Below are 19,524 nucleotides of genomic sequence, written 5' to 3'. Positions count from 1 at the left end.
TTTCATCTAGGAAGCCTATGGTATTTTAAATACATTTGGAATTGAGGTAACAAAAGAGGAATCGGAAGGAGTTGATACAGTCAGATATTCTTTTAATAAATTACTGAGCACAGCTGTAAGTATATAAAACTGTTATTTGCTATTTGTCTTCATGTATTTTTTTCAGAGTATAAATGACAGAGTTGGACCAATGGTCACTCCATTCTGACTTCTTACTCTTGCCTTCAGTTACACACTAGTGACTGATTAGCATGTTCTTTTTCTATTTTTATTTTTATATAAAACTTTCAATATTTAAATATTATTGTCATTTTTTTTACATTTGCCTAAGACCTGCAAGAAAATGAGAAACTTATTATGTCTCTCTTTGCTTTTTTTGTTCTTCATTTCCAGTTTGTGTCTTTTTAGTCTGATCAGAGAGATTACTACCCTTACATTACGTGTTTTTAAGAAGTGCCCTTACTCTTGAGTCGTGATTGCACCTTTATTGCTTAGGACAGCCTTATATCCCTCAAAAGCTCAATGTTTGTTGAATATCATCCTGAAGTGTAGAAAGTTAGATGGCAATACGTAGATATTTTGTTGGAACAATTAAGTTATATCCTGCCCCAAAGATCAATTAATCTGGAAAGATTTAGGAGTATATTTTACATTTCTTACACCAAAGAAAAAGAAAGTTATTCAAGAGCAGGCTGAGCTATCCCAGACAAAGAGGACCTTAACACTGGATTTTGAGAGGTTGTTTGGAGAGGGAGAATGAAGAAAGAGAACAGAATATTTATTTTTGTATGTCCTTTTATTCCCTCACACCCTTGTAATAGAGCATGTTCACTTAAGAGTGAAGGGGAGATTTTGTTACGGTTTTTGGTTAGTTTTGGTTTCATTGCTTTACACTTTTAGTTTAAAAAATCGAATATATAGCACTATAAAAGGGAAAAAAATCTATTTAGCTTCAAATAATTAATTTCTGTTCAAAATTGTGATACTTCTTATTTATAATTTGGATTTATATATAACTCAAGTATCTGTTCCTGTTTTCATTTTGTTTTGTTTTGTTTTAAAATAAATTTCATTTTAATTTTTTGTATGGCAGACCAAAGTTCAAGATGAGTTGGTTCAAATTCAGCCCAAATTTAGGGGTCACTTGCTGGAATCAGTTGCAGTCTTTCGGGAGGATGTGTCAAATTTTGAAATGTTATATGACACGGTAAATTAATTTACTATTTATCTGTGAGACTTGTAGTTTTAAGTATTTTTGGTTTGCAGCAATTGGTTGGCAGAATTTTTTCTGCTGAGCTCCTGAGTATTTGATGCCATGGTGCTAAGCAGCCATCATTGTAGGTGAAATTTTTCAGTATGAAGAAAAAGCAGTGCTCACAACCAGAAGTGAAAAAAAAATAAAATCCCTGATTGTACAACTTGCCATGAGATCTTAATTTAGAAATTAGTTTAGAAATTGTAGCATGTGTCGTGGCACCTTTGCTCACATATCAACATTACAAAAGATCATCTCAGGCCATGCACTAGCTATTTTATTTTCAGCAAAAGAACAAAATATGAAAAATTAAATTCTAGTCCTATTCCATTTAATTAAGAGAAATACTTGTCAATTTCATGAAAGTTATCTTTTCCTACATTAACCATTTGAAGTTTTGCATGGCCAAGATATGGTTGGATTTTGACTACCAATATAAAATGCATTTTATGATGTCCTGTAAATATACAGTGGCCTTCAGTCACTTTGAGAATTATTACTCAATTTTTGTTAATGGCTTATTTGAAAGGAAGGACCTATGGTTCCAAGTATTCCACCTCAGGAAGCCAGTAAGAGGCTACAGGTCTTTCAGGTAAGAAAACAAACTGTTGAGTTTCCAGTTAATTAAAATTAGATCTGCTATTGCTTATCAAAACAAGTTTTGAAAATGACACATTTGCAATATTTGGTAAATGCATCTTAGTGGATATTTTGTATAGTATTATGTTAACTATGCTTGAGTTTCTATCAGGCAATGTTTCCCTTAAATGATGGATGGATTAATTGATTCATTAGGTAACTGTCCTTCAGTTTGGTGATTATTTTTTTTTAATGAACCTAAGTTCATGGGTACATAACCAGTTATTAATCTATTTTTAATCCTTCCTTAAAGACTTCAAGATTTTTTTCAACAGGACTTTTGTCAGTCTCTTGCATATTGTATAGACACAGTTAAAAGTATATTCAAAGTTTGTGAAAAGAACTAAGTAACTAATGGAAGGTGCTTAAGTCTCATGATGCATCTAATGTATACTAAAAATTGAGTGATTTTAATTGAATTTGCTGTATTTGAGTATTACATTACATGAACTGTTCAAAATTTTAGATCAAAGAATATTTTCAGGTATTTAAATATGATTCTTATAGAGTTACTTTACGACAAGTTTAGAATTTAGTGATTTATTATTAGACAATTTAAAATTAAAACGTACATTATAAATGTATTTTCATTTTGTCTTTTTGAATCCTAATTTTATCAGTCTAACTTTGATGACCTGTGGAGAAAGTTTGTCACATACTCTTCTGGTGAAGAGTTGTTTGGATTGCCTGTTACAGAATATGAAGTTTTGCATAAAGTCAGGTAACTGGATTTACATACATGTTAAATGTTTAGTAAGTACATTAGAAAGGCTTGGGGAACACAAGATAGGGAAATATGGAAGGTTTTCATTGTCTTAAAAAATTAAAGTTGTAGAAGTCTAATGAATTTGCCAATTAAAATTAATTGTATTTATTTATTATGGTATTTATTGTATTGTATGATATTTATAGTATTAACCATATTTATTATGGTAACAAAACCATACCAGATTTTTTTACTGCATGTTAATATTATATAAAGGAGCAGAATACTATGGCCTGGAAATATATATCTGTACTTATAGATTAGTGGATGAGTAAATATAGTTTTATGTATTAAGGTACAAAAAGAAAAAAAAAAAAAAAAGACAAGAAAAGGTCACTTTATCATCTTATAAATAAAAATATAACTAGAGCCCTTATGGAAGTCTGAATTTTTTGAGCAGTTGTACAAGTGAGAATCAGATTCTTAACTTTCTCCACCAGTCATTTCAGCAGTTTGATGATGATTCACACCAGATGAGGATCTAACCCTTTCTGGCTATTTTTAGATCAAAGGTTTAGTTCAGATTCAGAGACCTTCCGAATTAAATTGACTAGTTGTCCCCATTTGCCATGATCTGCTTGGCATTGCAAAGCCAGCTCATGGTACATTATCTAGGTTCCTTTTGGATTAATAGAATATGAATGGAATAGAACTAGCCCAAAGCAAAACTTCCCCCAGATATGTTTAGTGTAGATATTAGGTCTCTAGCACCAACTGCTCTTTTTTGGTGGATTTTATTAATGAAGTGTTGTTTTCTACATTAAGAAAAATAATCTAATTAATGTACCTCAGTTTTTTGTAATAGTATTACATAGATCATGTATTTGACTAGTGTGAGATATTCAAACAGCTGATTGAAAATATTTGTATAATTATTATTTTTTTTTTCCCCAGGAAGGAGTTAGGCTTGCTTCAGAAATTGTATGGGTTATATGATACTGTAATAAGCAGTGTCAATGGTTATTATGATATACTTTGGACCGATGTAGATATTGAAAAAATTAACAATGAACTTCTGGAATTTCAAAACAGGTATGTTCATAATTGTCACGATCCGGTATTCGGATACGTGGCAATTTTTTATAAAGGTGATCCCTGTCACAGTTTGACTCAGGTCCGACAACAATGGCTCAAACCAGGACAATCCCAAATGGTGAAATTAAGGCACAAACGAGGTCAGATGTCACGCACACAACAAACTTTTATTGCAGCAACACAACAAAAGTCCCTAGAGCGGATAGGACAGGGAGGAAAACAGAGACAGAAAAGAGAGGAGAAAGCAGAGAGAGAGAGGACAGCAAGCGAGAGCATAGTTACCACCCACGGTCCAGCGATGATGTCGATGTTGTCGGTAGGGAAGTAGTTCCTGGTGGAAAAGTGCTTTCATGCACCCATAAAGTCCCAGATTTTTATACAGTTCTTGTCCACTGCCCCCCCCACTTTTCTCCCTGCATAGGGAAAACCCCTTCGGATCTTCTCTGTGATAGCAGGGGCAGGTATGATGCCAGGGGCTATGTAGTCTTTGTTTGGCTAGTGGATGAGATCAGCCATTACAAAGGAGGAGGTTGAGTCAACTGCCACCACAGGATTAGTTCCTTGCAGTGGAGTTTTGGTCCTAGGAAGTAGCTTGAGACTGGCACTCCTTGTATTGTCCTGCAAAGTCGGTGGTTTCCATGTCAAGGCCTGGTTATCACTGGATATTCAGCTCCCAGCGCCAGCTGTAGAACTCCTTTGTCTCCAGTCTCAGCATGTCCCACACTAAACTCCCCAGTTCTCAGGTACTCCGTGCAGGAGGGGGTTGGGTGGGTTGCTGAGACATCTCCTTAGTTCATCAGCAGATGTCCTTCAACTCTCAGATGTCACAAGACAGACAACAGATTTCCTGAGTGCCAGAGTCCATCACTTATCTCTTGGATTGTTCAATACAAGCACTGTACATCCTGAATGCCACAATAATACAAGTTAAAATTGAAGTTTAATACATTAAGATTTAGGTTACTTCAGTAAAGCTATTTGGTATATTTAAACACAAAACTTCTGTGAATAAGATTTGTACCTACATTGTAAGATATGTACCTATATTACTTTGGGAAGAAAAAAATATTGAAAAGGAGAACAAAGATCATTTTAAAGCAGAAAAACTGTGTAATTCACTGCAGTCTCAAAATCTACTGCTACCTAATAAAGTCTTGTTATAAACTTGGCAAGCTTCATCCTAAGAAAGCCCAGCTTTCTAGGCAATAGGTTTGCATCCCCAGTCCTCCTACTAGAACAATATTCCACATTCTTTAATTATTAATCTCCAAAATGAAGGCATGACTAATTGATGATGTATGCTTGTAGTTATGCCAGTATTTCACATTTCAGAGTATATCTATACTGCAGTTACAGAGCACTGCAGACCTATTAAAACAGGTTTTAATCAACCTTAGATATCATGAAATCTAATTTCTGAAATACAGAGCTCCACAGGTGGTAAAATAATTTAGCAGTCTCTAAAATTGACATTAATTTAAGGTAATTCAAGTAGAAATGTATAGAAAGGCAACCACTTTTCCAACTACAGTGAAAAACCTTCAGTATAAATAGTATGTTCTTAGGCTGCTTAATATTCGTACCACTAATTTTCCATAATTTCCTTCGTTTCTCCTCTTTGTCAATATTATCTTACCTCTTGTTACTACTTTGGCAGTTTTTCATGGCTCAGCACACTGATGGGTTCAGGTAACTGAAAAAATAGTAGCATAACCTTCCTAAATTAGGAGGAAAGGATCTGTACTACATAATGAAGTTATTACTTGATTGTTGTGGGTTTGTGTGTGTGTGGGGGTGTTTTTATTTTTGTTTGTTTTGTGGTTTGTTTGTTTTGTTGTTGTTGTTATTGGCTTCTAATCTAGGCTCTCATGGTAGTCTAGTAAATATATATTTTCCTGAAGGTTAGCTATATATCAAATACCTTTGACAGTCAGAGTTGAAGATTGGGTCTTAGTTTTGCATTATTTGTGAAATTTTAAGTGGGAAACATTAACCAGCAAATAATAACCTTTTAAGGAAATATGTGCCAAAGAGTATTTTTCTTTCCCAAATTTGAGGTTCCATATGCTGATAAGAGTTGTAAGGATTAAAGGTCTTTCAGAGAAGCAAGATATTGACAAGACACCTAAGTGGCAGTATCTTGTCTTTGTGTAAATTGGTATCTCCTGGTTCACAAGACTCAATAATGGTTACAGGGCTCCCAGCCTTGGAATCTGTAGCATGTATTGAAAAATCTTCTTCTTTGCTGTATTTGATTCCCATGTCCCAAAATGCTGAACCAAACATTAAGTCTTTACTAATTAATGAAAATAATAACTAAAACCAGAGAAATTAACAAAATATTCAGATGTTTTGCCTGGTATTCTAAGAAAAAGGTCTTAAAATATTTTAAAATCTGTTGGCTAGATTTGACTTTCAGCAAGGCAGATTTTTTTAAAGATTTACCCTAAGTGCCTATGAGTTTTATAAAAGTAAACAAGTAGTCCAAAAGCAGACACAACATACTTTTCTCCCTCAGGGAAAGACAGGCAGGTATTAAACATTCAGTTCAGCAGCAACTGGTGGGCTAATCAACATGAACATACTGGCAGTCACACAGCACCAACACAGCTCTGAACCAGACACAAAATACTGTATTGTACCTGGTTACAGAAAACATGAAATTACATCAGTGGGAGGTAGAGAGATAAGGGGCAAAGGATGCAAAATCGAGGGAAATATGACCCTGGCTTTATTACTTTTGCTGCTAAGAATAAGCTTTATAACTTACTTTGAGACATTCCTGGGGTGTGTCAACTGCTTAATTCCTTTGTGTGTAGACTCTGTCAAACTGCGGTCAAAGAGGTGAATATTGATTTAACTGTGTCATAGTTTAATGCAGGGCTGGCAATTAAACAAATGAAAATAATGCTCTCTTTCCCCTTCCCCTCCCACCCAGATGAAGAAAGGAGAAAGGGAATGAGGAGAGAGACTTCTGGATTGAAAATTAAGCTAGACAGCTTTAATGAAATACCAGTGCTAAAATAAAATAAATACATATATATACAGGAATGTGCAAAACCTATATCACCTCCCCCATCCCCAGCAACTCCCACAGCACTCCCCTGAGCCAGGGCAGTCCTGAAAAGGTCCTGGACCACTTTCAGAGATAGCAGCAGAGCAAGCAGGAACTAAGGGCAAAGAAACAAGGGGTTAAGAACACACAGGCCTAGGGATCAACAGAGATGGATAGACGGAGACTGTCTTGTGCGCTGGACATGGACAAAAGAGAGATTTATTTTCGTGATCCCTGAATTTATACTGAGTATGACACTTATGGGGATTGAATACTCTGTTTTGCCAGCCTGCTCCTCCCTACTGGAGGACTGTAGATGTGATTCTTAAGCTCCTTTGGTGTCCGAAGCAGCAGATCCAACAAGTGAAGAAAAGTGGCCTTGGTCTCTCAGCAGTATCTATAAGGATTTGGGCATTATCAATCCACCAGCTGGCAAACTTGCTGCTACTTTCAGCAAGTGTGCTGCTTAAAAGACAGTTCACTGAAGATTAAAAAAAAACAGTAAAAAGAAAATAGGCTTCATCCTGGCTCAGACCAGGACAAACTGTTACTCTGGGATTTTCTACATTAAAATTTTAATTTTAATTCAGTTTCATTTTGTAAGAAAATTTTAATTTTCTTAGTGGACCACTGATCAAATGTAGAGGAGAAGATGGCCACATCTTTCTAATTTCATGTCTGTCTCCAAAGTGGTATGTTAATATGTGCCATTACAGGTATTGTAAATTGAAATAAGTGTTACATTTGTACAAGGATTACATATGTGAGAATTGTGCTTTCTTATTTGTCTGCCAATATTGTGTTTATGATGATAAGCAAAAGATAATCTATGTTTTAATGCAAAATGCAATATTCTCTTTATTGGCAAAGAACTTGAGAATGGTTATCTTTGTTGGGTATTATAATGTTAGTAGGGCATTTGCCTTAGTTTTTCCTAAAAAGAAGGACTAATTGACTGAATTGGAAATTTACATAGAATATGTTGACCTCTATACGAGCTGTTTTGTATCTCCTTGTCTGTTTTTAAAGTGTTTAAAATATTCCTATTCTGACAAAAGAAGCATTTCCTGCTGCATCAATTTAACTTGATTGCAGGTGCCGTAGATTACCTAAAGGACTCCAACATTGGCAGGCATTTATAGATCTCAAGACAAAAATTGATGATTTTAGTCAGTCTTGTGGTTTGTTGGAAATGATGGCCAACAAAGCAATGAAGCAAAGACATTGGAATCGTATTGCTGAAACAACTGGACATCCATTTGATGTAGAGTCTGAAAACTTTTGTCTTCGAAACATCATGGAAGCACCAATTCTTAAATATAGAGACGATATTGAGGTGGGTGCATACAATTTTCCCCCTAGTTTGTTTTATATTGTCAGCAAAATTAATATGATTACTTATAAAATTATAACCTCTAAAAAGATATTTTTTATTTCATTGAAGTCCTTGACTCTCAATCAGACCACACTAGTTTAAAATAATTTATATTTTATTTAGAAATTCTTGTCCATAGGAATAAAGACAGCTGGAATCTTTGGACACTTATTTCTAAATAATCTTTTTACATTCCTCCTTGCCCTATTCTCTAGTGATTTTTTCCCTGTTTAAAAAGAGCTAAGAAAAAAATAAACTCAGAACTTATCATGATCATCTAACTATGTGGTTCCTTTAAAGATTTGTATATAAATCAGAAATTTTGGAGGCAAGCTACATGCTTATTCAAATGTAACATGAATACTTTTCTAGATCTTTATGGCTTCTTTTGAACCATACAACTTCAAAAGATTCTCCAAAACAGCCTGAAAAAAACTCTCAACCAAGTCTGCAATTTTTATAGGATAAATGTTGTTCTATTCATATTTGATTTATATGGAAGCATTCCAAGGTGATCTGGAATTTTTAAAAATTATACTCTGATTTTAATAGGACTTCGTGACCTTTCAAACCTAAATACTCTTAGATTCAGTGAATCTGTACATTGAAATGTGATAACATTGAGTTCATCTGCTGATGAGTCTACATCACTACCCTAAACATTATAAAAATGATGATTCAGAAATCTTGTTATACAGAAATAACAAAATCTGAAGCGACAGAAATGGTATATCCATGCATTTCCAAACATGCATTTTCCGGTTAAGTGTACGTGTAATTTGAGTGAATAAAATTAGTTGTGTAATCTCTGCATTTGTGTGACATTTCTGTACTGTTTTATAAAATTTAATATATTGTTTTAAAATATTCTATTATTAGATGAGTAATATGAGAACATATTTAATTTCTGAAGAATTGAAGATTCTAAAAAATGACTCATTCTTTGCAGGATATATGCATATCTGCTACAAAGGAAAAGGATATAGAAGCCAAACTGGCTCAAGTAGCTGAGACTTGGGAAAGCCAAGTTCTCAGCTTTTCAGCATTCAAAGGGAGAGGAGAGTTACTGTTGAAGGGAACTGAATCATCGGAAATTATAATGTTGATGGAGGACAGTTTAATGATTCTTGGCTCTTTATTGTCAAATAGGTAATTTTAAATTGATGGTATATATATTTTCAGAAACACACTGAATTAACAACTGAACTATTATAAGGCTAAATCGGCAGTAAATTTGGATGGAATAGTATTTTTTTAATGGAAAAGAATGTTACAATGTCTGATGAAGAACTTACTCAAGTGGAAGACTTTCATGTATTAGTAACAAAGTCTTGTCTCAATATATTTGAATGTAATAAAGCTGGGAGAAACTTCCCATGAGATTCTTCTCACTCTAAGTGAAACAAGTGTAGTTTGGGTTGTTTGTGCTTTTTTTCACCATTGTAAATATTTGTTATGGCTTTATTTAGAATTAAATAATTTCTGCTTCTTGTGCATTTTTATTTTTTTTTTAGATACAACGCACCATTTAAAAAGGCCATTCAGAGCTGGGTTTCTAAACTAAGCAGCTCTTCAGACATAATTGAAGAATGGCTGGTTGTGCAGAACCTCTGGGTTTATCTTGAAGCTGTTTTTGTAGGGGGAGATATTGCAAAACAGTTACCCCAGGTAAACTTTATAATGTTTGCATCTTACGGGATATGAAAAGCTCTCTGTGTGGTGATTTCCAACACATTATGCTGTGAAAATACTTATGGTTTTGCTATATAGGAAGCAAAGCGGTTTCAGAATATTGACAAAACATGGATAAAAATCATGCAACGAGCTCATGAAAACTCAAATGTAATTCACTGTTGTGTTGGAGATGAGACTATGGAGCAACTTCTCCCTCATTTGCATGAACAGTTGGAAGTATGTCAGAAATCACTTACAGGGTATGAAATGTTTGATTTTTAATGGCTTACTATGTTGTAAATAGTTTGTATGAAATATTTAAAGTATTTCAGTCTTACTTCTATATAGAAGAAATGAAAAGAGCTGAAATATTCTAATAAAAATTCTAATAAAAATCTTGTTTAATTTTAAAGATACTTAGAGAAGAAAAGACTTCTGTTTCCTAGATTCTTTTTTGTTTCTGATCCTGTCCTTCTTGAAATTCTTGGGCAAGCCAGTGATTCTCATACAATTCAGGTACAACCTTAGTGATTTTTTTCTGTTTATAAAAAAAAAAAAAAAGGCATTTCATAAGTTAACACATAACCATTTTCTCATTCCAAACTTTGCTTGAGAGCAGTTTTTATTTCTTGCTCTTTAGTCTGTAACAAAATGTAATTTTAAAAAATCTTCAGAGTTCAGAACATTAGAATATTGTCTTATCAAGTGATTTGCTGATGGTTCCTTTCACAACTAGACAGAAGGGCAAAATTTATCCAGCTAGTCTGGATTGTTACTGCATATTTATAGTCCAACTAGTCTGGATTGCTAACGAGGGTTGATTGAGATAAAATAGTTGATCTTGCACAATAACTAATCTCCATTCTGCTAGATTACCTATGGAATCTGTGAAAAAACTGCAAATGAAGAGAAAATCCTACACAACCATTTCTGTTATTTTTACCTACATATGTTGATTTTGAAATTCCTCTTTAGTTTCAAATGTAACTTTGCAGGATAACATTTCTTGAGATTTCTTTGTGTTTCCTAATTCTATGTATTTACATTGAATGATTTCTGAATTATCTTTACAGCCACATCTGCTTTCAATAGCTGACAATATAAATGAAGTAGACTTTCACCCAAAGGATTATGATCGCATGCTGGCAGTCATATCAAGAGAAGGAGAAAAAATTCCAGTAATTTTCTGATTTATTCTTTTTTTCACCCAGAACTGTTGTCAATAGATAACACATTCTATTATTGAATAAATAAGTATATATTAAATTGAATGATAGCTGATTACAAATGAAAATTTAGAGGATCAGTGTAACAAAGCTATATTTCTTCATTACATAAATTTCTAGGGTATTTATTGAAGTTAAATTTGTAGTTGTCTTGAATAGAAATTCAGTAACTAACGTTCTTGAACAGAAGTTATGTAACTATGTTCTATTTTGTCCCGTTTTATTAATATTTCAGTTGGACACTCCAGTGATTGCAAAAGGACCAGTAGAACTTTGGTTGCAGGATTTATTGCGTGTGCAGCAGATTTCATTGCATGGCATCATTAGGGCAGCATATTACCAAATCAGTGAACCAGGATATGATCTGCTGAGTTTTCTTTATCAATTCCCAGCTCAGGTGAGATTACATGATGTGGATTTGTGTTGCAGTCTGTGTTGTGCATGGAGAGAGCTGGGATTTAGAGAGTTTAAGGGATTGTCTATATGAGGAAGTTTTAATAGAGAAAACAAGGATATGGATCTACTTAATAGAAAGCAATTCTTAATAATTTCAATTTTGGTACCGTATATATAACATAATACTTTTATTCTAATTTACTTTAAAATTACTTTTCTCTTGAAGAATATAAAGTAGAGCTTGTATTTTCTGTAATGGATGTTGAACCTGTTTCAGATGCAAATAAAATTTCATGTGTAGATTAATATTTCTCTCATAATTTAAGATTGCAAGAGATATGATTGTGGTTATTTATCTAAGTATTTACAAGTCTTACCTCATAGTTCATGTATTTGTCACTATGATAATTGAGTCATAGTAGAAGCCTGTCTTGAAGGATTAGGCTAGAGACTTTTCCATCTTACTGATAATTCATAAATTTCACTAACCAGTCATAATTTTTTTTCCCCATTTTTTAAAGTTTCTGACTCTGTAATTTGCTAATCAGTGCTCGGTGTAACTTTTTAATAGAAATTCTGCAAATATTAAACTGGTCATAAAATGCTAATAAAAAAAAATCTGTGTACTTCAATATTTAAGATAATTATTCTAAAGCTGTGTTTATGACATAATAGTGTATTATCTCAGCAGTATTTACCTTTAAAAGTCTACTGCTTTTCTTTAAACAGATAAGGACTGCCTGTGTGGGTTGTCTGTCAGACATGTAGAAGTGGCTTTATTACCATCTGCAAAGATCTTCTTTCCCATGTCTTGCTCATCCAAATGTTATGTTCAAATAATGGTTTATGTTAGAAGGAGGGGGGGGAGAAGAAGAAAATGTTATTTGGCCAAGAAATACTGGCAATTTCTTCAAACTGTCATTTTTCTGTCTTGGAAAAATTCCGTTATGGGTCGCATGAAAAACTTACATCCAAAGATTATTTTTTTTTTCCTCTCTAACTGGTCTTTCTAAAATAATTTTGGTTTAATCTCTACTGATTACAACCTAAAATTCTAAATCGGTGAGATATTTCCTGCTGTGCAGTCTCTGTAACCATGAACTCACTACAGGTTTAAGGAGATAGAAAAGTAGAAAGAGCAGGTGAATAAAATTTTTAGGTCTTGGTGCTTTGTTGTAGAAATGTGAGGGGAAAAGTGTTATTTAACCTGTTTTGTTATGGGTGTACCAGGTATTGTAAATCAAAATCAATCTGAAACTCTACTTTACATGCAACATCCTGTAGATCTCTAGATTTATTTGTAAGTAAAATGATTTGGAGTTCAATGTGCTTTAGGCTGTACCTCTAATAATGACATAGTTAATTCGAATTGGGAAATTTTCAGAAGGATTTCTCCCCACAATTTAAGACATGTTAATGTTTGTGATATTGTAGTACACTAAAGCATTGTAGGCGAAACTGAGAATCATCCTTAATTTCTGTGTATCTCAGTATGTGACAAATTTTGATAAAAGTCATAAAATGTTTTCTCAGGAGATTCCAGTACCACAGCAGAGCAAATTAATGCTGGTGAGACAGTGTTATGCTGCATGTAGTTATGATCTGGGACTCTTCACCATAATTTATTGTTCCTATTACACCTAAGGCTTCTATGAAAAGGCTAGTGTTCGACAAGTGATTCTTTTGTTCTTTTTTGACATACAAAATTTGTAGGTTGGATTACTTGGAATCCAAATGTTGTGGACAAAGGATTCAGAAATAGCTCTACAGAGTGCTAGAGAGGACAGAAAAATCATGCCAGTAACCAACGCAAAATTTCTGGAGATTCTGAATATGTTGATTAGCCAGACCACGCATGATCTCTCAGAGTATGACAGAGTGAAATTTGAAACACTTATTACCATTCATGTGCATCAGCGTGATATTTTTGATGATTTGGTAAAGTATAGATATTTATTTTTTTTTGACAAATGCATTTTATGTAATTTTTTTTCTTACATGTGTTAGCTGCACTTGCACATGTATATATATGTGCTTGTAAGAGAGGTGGTCATTAACTAACTGTAGTAAAACATTCTACACTTTTGCTTAAACTAGAAAAAAATCCATCAATTCAGTCATATAAATATTTGCTCAAAATTTGTACACTTTTCTTACAATATTTCAATTTTCCGCTTTTTCCTACAAAATTGATCTGATGGGAAAAAACTATTTAATGTCCTTTCTTTGAAAAACTGTTGTGTTACTCTTACTTGCGTAACTAAAAAAGTTGAGTCTGCCAAGTGTGTTGTAACTTTATTATCATAGATAAATTCCTCCTGGCTTGTTGCAGAACCTCAGTAGTTGGCACTAGGCTGCACTTTAGCTCCACCCACTCTAGAGTTACAGCAGCAACAGCGACATCTCCTGTATCTCCTAGTTCCTTCTTTCTGTCTCTCCACCTTTGGGAAGTAGGCTACTGGGATTCTCTTTCCAGTTCTTAAGGAGAATACATAGACAAAAAATGAAAAACTCTGCAACCTATTAAAATAAACCGATTTCAGTCCTATATTTTTTTTAAGACTGTGCTAAATTGTTTATATCCATTCTTTGAGAGATGCCATCCCTCAACTCTACATCTTTCACCTATTTTTACTGGTGATGATGTAACCTTAATTAGATTCTGCCCAATTTGCCTTCCACACCTCTGTCTGACCCTTCCTTCATCATGCCCTTTGTTCAATGTGTTTGGTGGATTTAGCAGTATGTTTGCTAATTTCACCTAGAGGGTGAGCTGCACTACTGAAGCAATTTAAGATTTATTAGATTAACACATATGTTGTGATTATCGGGTTATGTGATCAGAACATTTATTTAGTATCAGTTTAGCATACATCTGAACATGTTATGTGATGCTTATATATCTATTACAGTGTACTTACATAGGAATAATAACCTGAGTAATCACTCATTATTCTCATACAAGTAAGCGTTTTATCGCAGTTATCAAAGACAATGAATGTGGATGCTCAGTTTTAACATATACATGTATTTACTTTCTTTGAAGGTAAAAATGCACATCAAATCAACAACTGATTTTGAATGGTTAAAGCAGTCTAGATTCTACTTTAAAGAGGATTTTGATCATGTCGTGGTATCCATTACAGATGTTGATTTTATTTACCAAAATGAATTTCTGGGTTGCACTGATCGTCTGGTTATAACACCTCTCACTGACAGGTTAGAAGAACAATTACACATAATGAATACTAATATATCTAGTGTTTTTTTAACATTTATCTTCAGAGAGGTAAATTCTGAATTAAGTCCTGTGTGGGCTAGGTCATTCATGAAAATCTTCTCATACTTTTACTTAATAAAACTCTCTTAGAAAAGGTAAAAGAGACTCAGTAATTTGTACGCTTAGTAATTTCTAGAAAAGTTTTTTCATTGCCCAGTCTTAAGAAAAAGATTCATTAACAGAAATGAATTGGCTTGAGGTCATATAGTAATGTGTATTTTAACAATATTTCTATACTGAAGAAAATATTAAGTCAAATACTTTGAATTCTGTGCTAAGGAATTCTATAAAGTTTTTGTGGCTATCAATGTATTTGCAAGTCTAATACAACTACTCACTGTCTATAATCTAATTAGTACTAGGAAACTATTTAGATTTGTCCATAAGAACATAGATATTGACAAAGTCCCAGCTGTGTGCACTCATTTGCCATTCTTCTTCAGACAAGCAAGAAAATGACCATTCATTTTGTTTCAAATGTTTCAAAATTTTTCAATTTTTTTTTTCAAATTATATTAACATTGAGAACTATATTTTTTTTCCTATTGGGAATTTCTTGGCACTTTATATTTTTGGTCAAAATTCTTCCTCCATTTGCTCCTTTTTGAGATGTCACTTTTCACCAAAGGAGAAAATAGATGACCAGAAATATATTGCAATTGTTCACTTGCAAAAGGATCCCCTCAAGAACAAAAAATAAATTTCAAACTGTAATCACTCCCTTTGCTACCTCTGTGGAATATATGTCTGTACAGCTTTTTTTAACAGCCTTATTTCTCTGGAAGATGTAGGACTGCTATTGTGACAATTCAGAAAGTTTAATGCATTTCTACAGTGAACTGTGCTACACATGACAGTAAAATTTTTTTTAATGTAAAATGTTAACTTCTACCCAAAATTTGCCTTGACACCAGTAGGACCATAGAAGTAAAACATTCAGGTCACTTTAAATTTTCTCACTGGTTAGGAAACATCAAGGTCCTTGAAGGGCAAGTTTGACATAATATATTATAGTGATTCATGCTAAACTGTAGGAACTAGTTACTTATCACACTGTGTTCAATTATGGATTAAAAGCAGAATTACTTTAATTAGAAATGTGTTCAGGGTATGTTTGAGGGTGAAGATACATCCTCATTTGTGTAGAAACTTTCATGTAATTTCTTCAGTGTTCCTCTTCCATACCTTTGCATGAATGAAAATCATAACTGGGACACCCATATAACAAAAACAGTAGTCTAAGCTTTTTCTAAGCTTTTTCAGACCTTTTTTTTTTTTTTTTTTTTTTTTTTTTTTTTTAAATAAAAATGTTTTACTCATAATTGTGGAAGAGACCATGTATCATTCTTCTTTCTCAACTGAGGATTTAGAAAAATGTAACAAATTAATTAAATATATATGGATTAAGATACCACAGAATACGATGAGATAGCAGAATTCAATAGCAGACTCTTCTCTTTACAGCTGCAAAGAGAGTTAATGACAATTAGATCCCTTTAAGTGATGTGCATTAATTTTTTAGCTCTTCTAATAATTGGTTTATAACAAACAAGGTTATCACGAAGTATATTATTTTGCTTTTATAAGTAGTGTTTCAATGCTGTATTTTGTGACTTTTACCACTTTGAACTTCCTGTACTTATGAAAATCAATGGAACTGTTTTATGAATAATTGTTTCAACATAAAAGCTGTAGAATTTATCACAAATTTCATTGTTATATATATATATACACACACAGATATCTTTCATTTTTAATAAACTAATATGAATTAATATTTATAGGTGCTACATAACTTTAGCACAGGCTTTGGGAATGAACATGGGAGGAGCTCCAGCAGGACCAGCTGGAACTGGTAAAACAGAAACAACGAAAGACATGGGAAAGGCTCTGGGAAAATACGTAGTAGTCTTTAACTGCTCCGATCAAATGGACTTCAGGGGTTTGGGTAGGATTTTCAAAGGTAAGACTTCATGGAGTATGGAAGAGATCTCCACTGGTCACGTAGCAGGTTCAGCTAGAGCAGATTGTTCAGGACCTTATTCATGTTGGTTTTGAGCATCTCCAGGGATGAATGTGCTACAATACCTCTGGGCCCTTGTTCAAGTGTTTGACCATCCTCATAGTAACCTTTTTTATACTTCCATTTACTTGGAATTTCTGACATTGAAACCTGTGTCTGTCTTCTCCTCTTCCACTGCACTTCATGTAAAAGCCTGGTTCTATTTTCTCAGTGCCTCCCATTAGCAATAGGCTTTCTCCTCAGACTTAACAAACTGTGTTCTCTGTGTCTCCCTCCCTCCCTCCCTGTGTCATGTCCTCCATCCACCGGCTGTCATGACAGTCATCTGCTGGTATCATACAAGTATATCAGTGTTCTTCCTCTATTGGTAACCCCCAACTGGACACAATACTGCAGCTGCTATCATAAGTGCAGTATAGGGGCAAACAGTTATTTTCCTCAACCTGCTGGCTACACTCTTGCCCAATATGCAGATGGTTTCCTTTGCTACAAGGACATAATTCTGATTCATGCTCAGTGGTTAAGAAGGTAATTTTCTGCAAAACCATTTTGTAAGCAGTCAGCACCGAGCCTGTACTGCTGCATGGAGTTATTCTGTTCCAGATGAAGGACTTAAGATCCATGAGATTTCTGTCAGCTCATTTTCCAGATTAAAGTAATGTATGTATTGAGAAGAAAGAGGTGAAATGATTATTTTTTTAACTTTCTTGTTTTAAGCAATCAAATAACTGTAGTGTGAAGGTGCCTGAAACTACAGGTTTATAAACATGTTGCCCCTTTGCAAGTCAAGGTATTCAAATTAAAAAATAATAATAAAAAATCTTTTGAGTACATGACAGAATCCCTTCAAAGTTATTTAGCCGTAACTGTGTAACAATAATCAGATACATTTTTCAGTTTAAAAAGCTATCTTTCAGCATACATAAAACAAAACTACTGCCTACTTGTCATGTATTTTGGAAAAAAATGCTACTACAATTTTTCTCGTTAAATGTTGCTGAAGACCAACAATTCCCTTAGTTGCTACTAAATACATGTTACTTTTCCAAATTGAAATTAGGCAATTGTGAAATTTATCCTTTATGAAAGTGTAATTGTTATTAATCTAGTGCTTCTAGATTTCTCTTTCCTGTCAATTTTCTTTCCCCATCTGTCTTTCTTTCATAGGCAAGTTCACACAGAACATTGTCCACAACTTTCTGTTAATATCCTGTGCCATTACATGAAAAACTTGTAGTTTAATGTGGACTTAAAATGGTAGTCCTTATCTATAGGGATATATGCTTGAAGATTAATGTATTCTGTTATGTGAGATTGAGTTTTATTTATTTATTTATTTAAACTCCTAGTTAGAGCAAAATTAATTTCATTTGTAAATTGTAATCATTATGATTCATGAGAGGCAAGTAAAAAAGTAATTTAAAAGCATTGTGAAGGCTGGAAGACCCAAACAAAACTCAAAATTTGGGATTTTTTTGTTGTAACATTAGAGCTAGTGTTTTGTAGCTCTGAATCACTTATTTTTTTAAATTAACAGTACAACTTTTTGCAAATAATTGAATTGCCACTTTAAAATAAAAGGCCACATTCACAGAAATATCTGGACAAAAGATTTGCCAAATGCCTCAAGATGTTAATAGTGTTTTTTTCTGATTTTTAATAATTTTTAAGCATCTTGTGTAAATAACTGATATTAACTCAGATTGATATGGAAATAGCCAGGTGTATTAGAGGAATATAAGCCTTGGCCACAGGGTGATAAATAAAACTAACCTTACTTAATTATTGAAGGGAAAGTAATCTATTTTCACATACATGAAGAACAACATAATAAATATTTCTATCCCTGTTTTAGGTCTTGCACAGTCTGGATCTTGGGGATGCTTTGATGAATTCAACCGAATTGAGTTGCCTGTTCTCTCAGTAGCAGCACAACAAATATATATTATTTTAACAGCAAGAAAAGAAAAAAAAAAGCAGTTCATTTTTTCTGATGGAGACTGTGTAGATTTAAATCCAGAGTTTGGCATTTTCCTAACCATGGTAAATATTGTACTAATTCTAGAGAAGTGACCAATTTAGTATATACAAATTAACAAAACAGAACAAATTTAATAAGTTATGCTGTTGCTATAGAATTAGACTAAGCTACTGGAACACAAATTATCTGGTTTCTCCCTTTCTTACAAGGACTACTTGTGAAAACAGACTTCCTATACATATAGTTCGGTCCCACAACTGAATGGATAACCTGTAGGAAAAAAAAAAAAAAAAAAGGAAGGCAGAACATATAATTTTATACCAGTTACCATTAACCATGGGAGAAAAACAAAATCCTGCATTTACAGTGTTAACTTTCAGAGCATACTGTCTTGTTTGCCATAGGATTCATGAGGCTTCATAGCACTAATTCCTGTAACATTATCAGCAAGGAATGTTATAGTGTATGTTTGTAATGCCAAGGCAGATGGCAATCTTAATTGACTTTATGGGAAATTAAAATATTCATCTGCATGTTTGAGTACAGGGTAGTAACTGAGGAGGTTCATAAATATATTTTGACTGCTTTTGGCATCCTAATATTTCTTCACTGTAGACTGCTTGTAATACTTTTGAAATTGTCTTGGCTCTTGCTAGCTACTGAATTTTTAAGATGTTACAAAAACTGCAACTTCTACAAAAAGGTAATGAAATTTTTATTTGCATTGGGAATACACTAGAAGAAATTAACCAATTAGATTGTATTCCATGCAATTTTAAAATTCTGATTGCTGGCTTATGATAAGGAAATTCAGTTATT

The 19,524-nt window shown here is 33.4% G+C and overlaps 1 protein-coding gene across 1 annotated transcript in view; it reads left to right on the top strand.

Annotated features, from left to right (window-relative positions):
- The window catches only part of DNAH8 (dynein, axonemal, heavy chain 8), a 125,934-nt gene that overhangs the window by 37,103 nt on the left and 69,307 nt on the right, over positions 1-19,524 (top strand). Inside the window, exons 26-41 of the mRNA XM_010006149.1 lie at positions 11-115; positions 1,094-1,207; positions 1,785-1,847; positions 2,515-2,615; positions 3,555-3,692; positions 7,846-8,086; positions 9,075-9,274; positions 9,640-9,793; positions 9,896-10,059; positions 10,213-10,315; positions 10,873-10,977; positions 11,261-11,422; positions 13,135-13,359; positions 14,468-14,640; positions 16,486-16,664; positions 18,580-18,767. Of these exons, the coding sequence (XP_010004451.1) occupies positions 11-115; positions 1,094-1,207; positions 1,785-1,847; positions 2,515-2,615; positions 3,555-3,692; positions 7,846-8,086; positions 9,075-9,274; positions 9,640-9,793; positions 9,896-10,059; positions 10,213-10,315; positions 10,873-10,977; positions 11,261-11,422; positions 13,135-13,359; positions 14,468-14,640; positions 16,486-16,664; positions 18,580-18,767 (2,415 nt within the window). The remainder of the gene's footprint in view (positions 1-10; positions 116-1,093; positions 1,208-1,784; positions 1,848-2,514; positions 2,616-3,554; positions 3,693-7,845; positions 8,087-9,074; positions 9,275-9,639; positions 9,794-9,895; positions 10,060-10,212; positions 10,316-10,872; positions 10,978-11,260; positions 11,423-13,134; positions 13,360-14,467; positions 14,641-16,485; positions 16,665-18,579; positions 18,768-19,524) is intronic.

This window comes from Chaetura pelagica, unplaced genomic scaffold (assembly GCF_000747805.2).
Source record: "Chaetura pelagica isolate M959 unplaced genomic scaffold, ChaPel_1.0 scaffold271, whole genome shotgun sequence".
In the NCBI taxonomy this organism is placed as follows: Eukaryota; Metazoa; Chordata; class Aves; order Apodiformes; family Apodidae; genus Chaetura; species Chaetura pelagica.
This window is presented reverse-complemented; position numbering and strand designations above follow the sequence as displayed.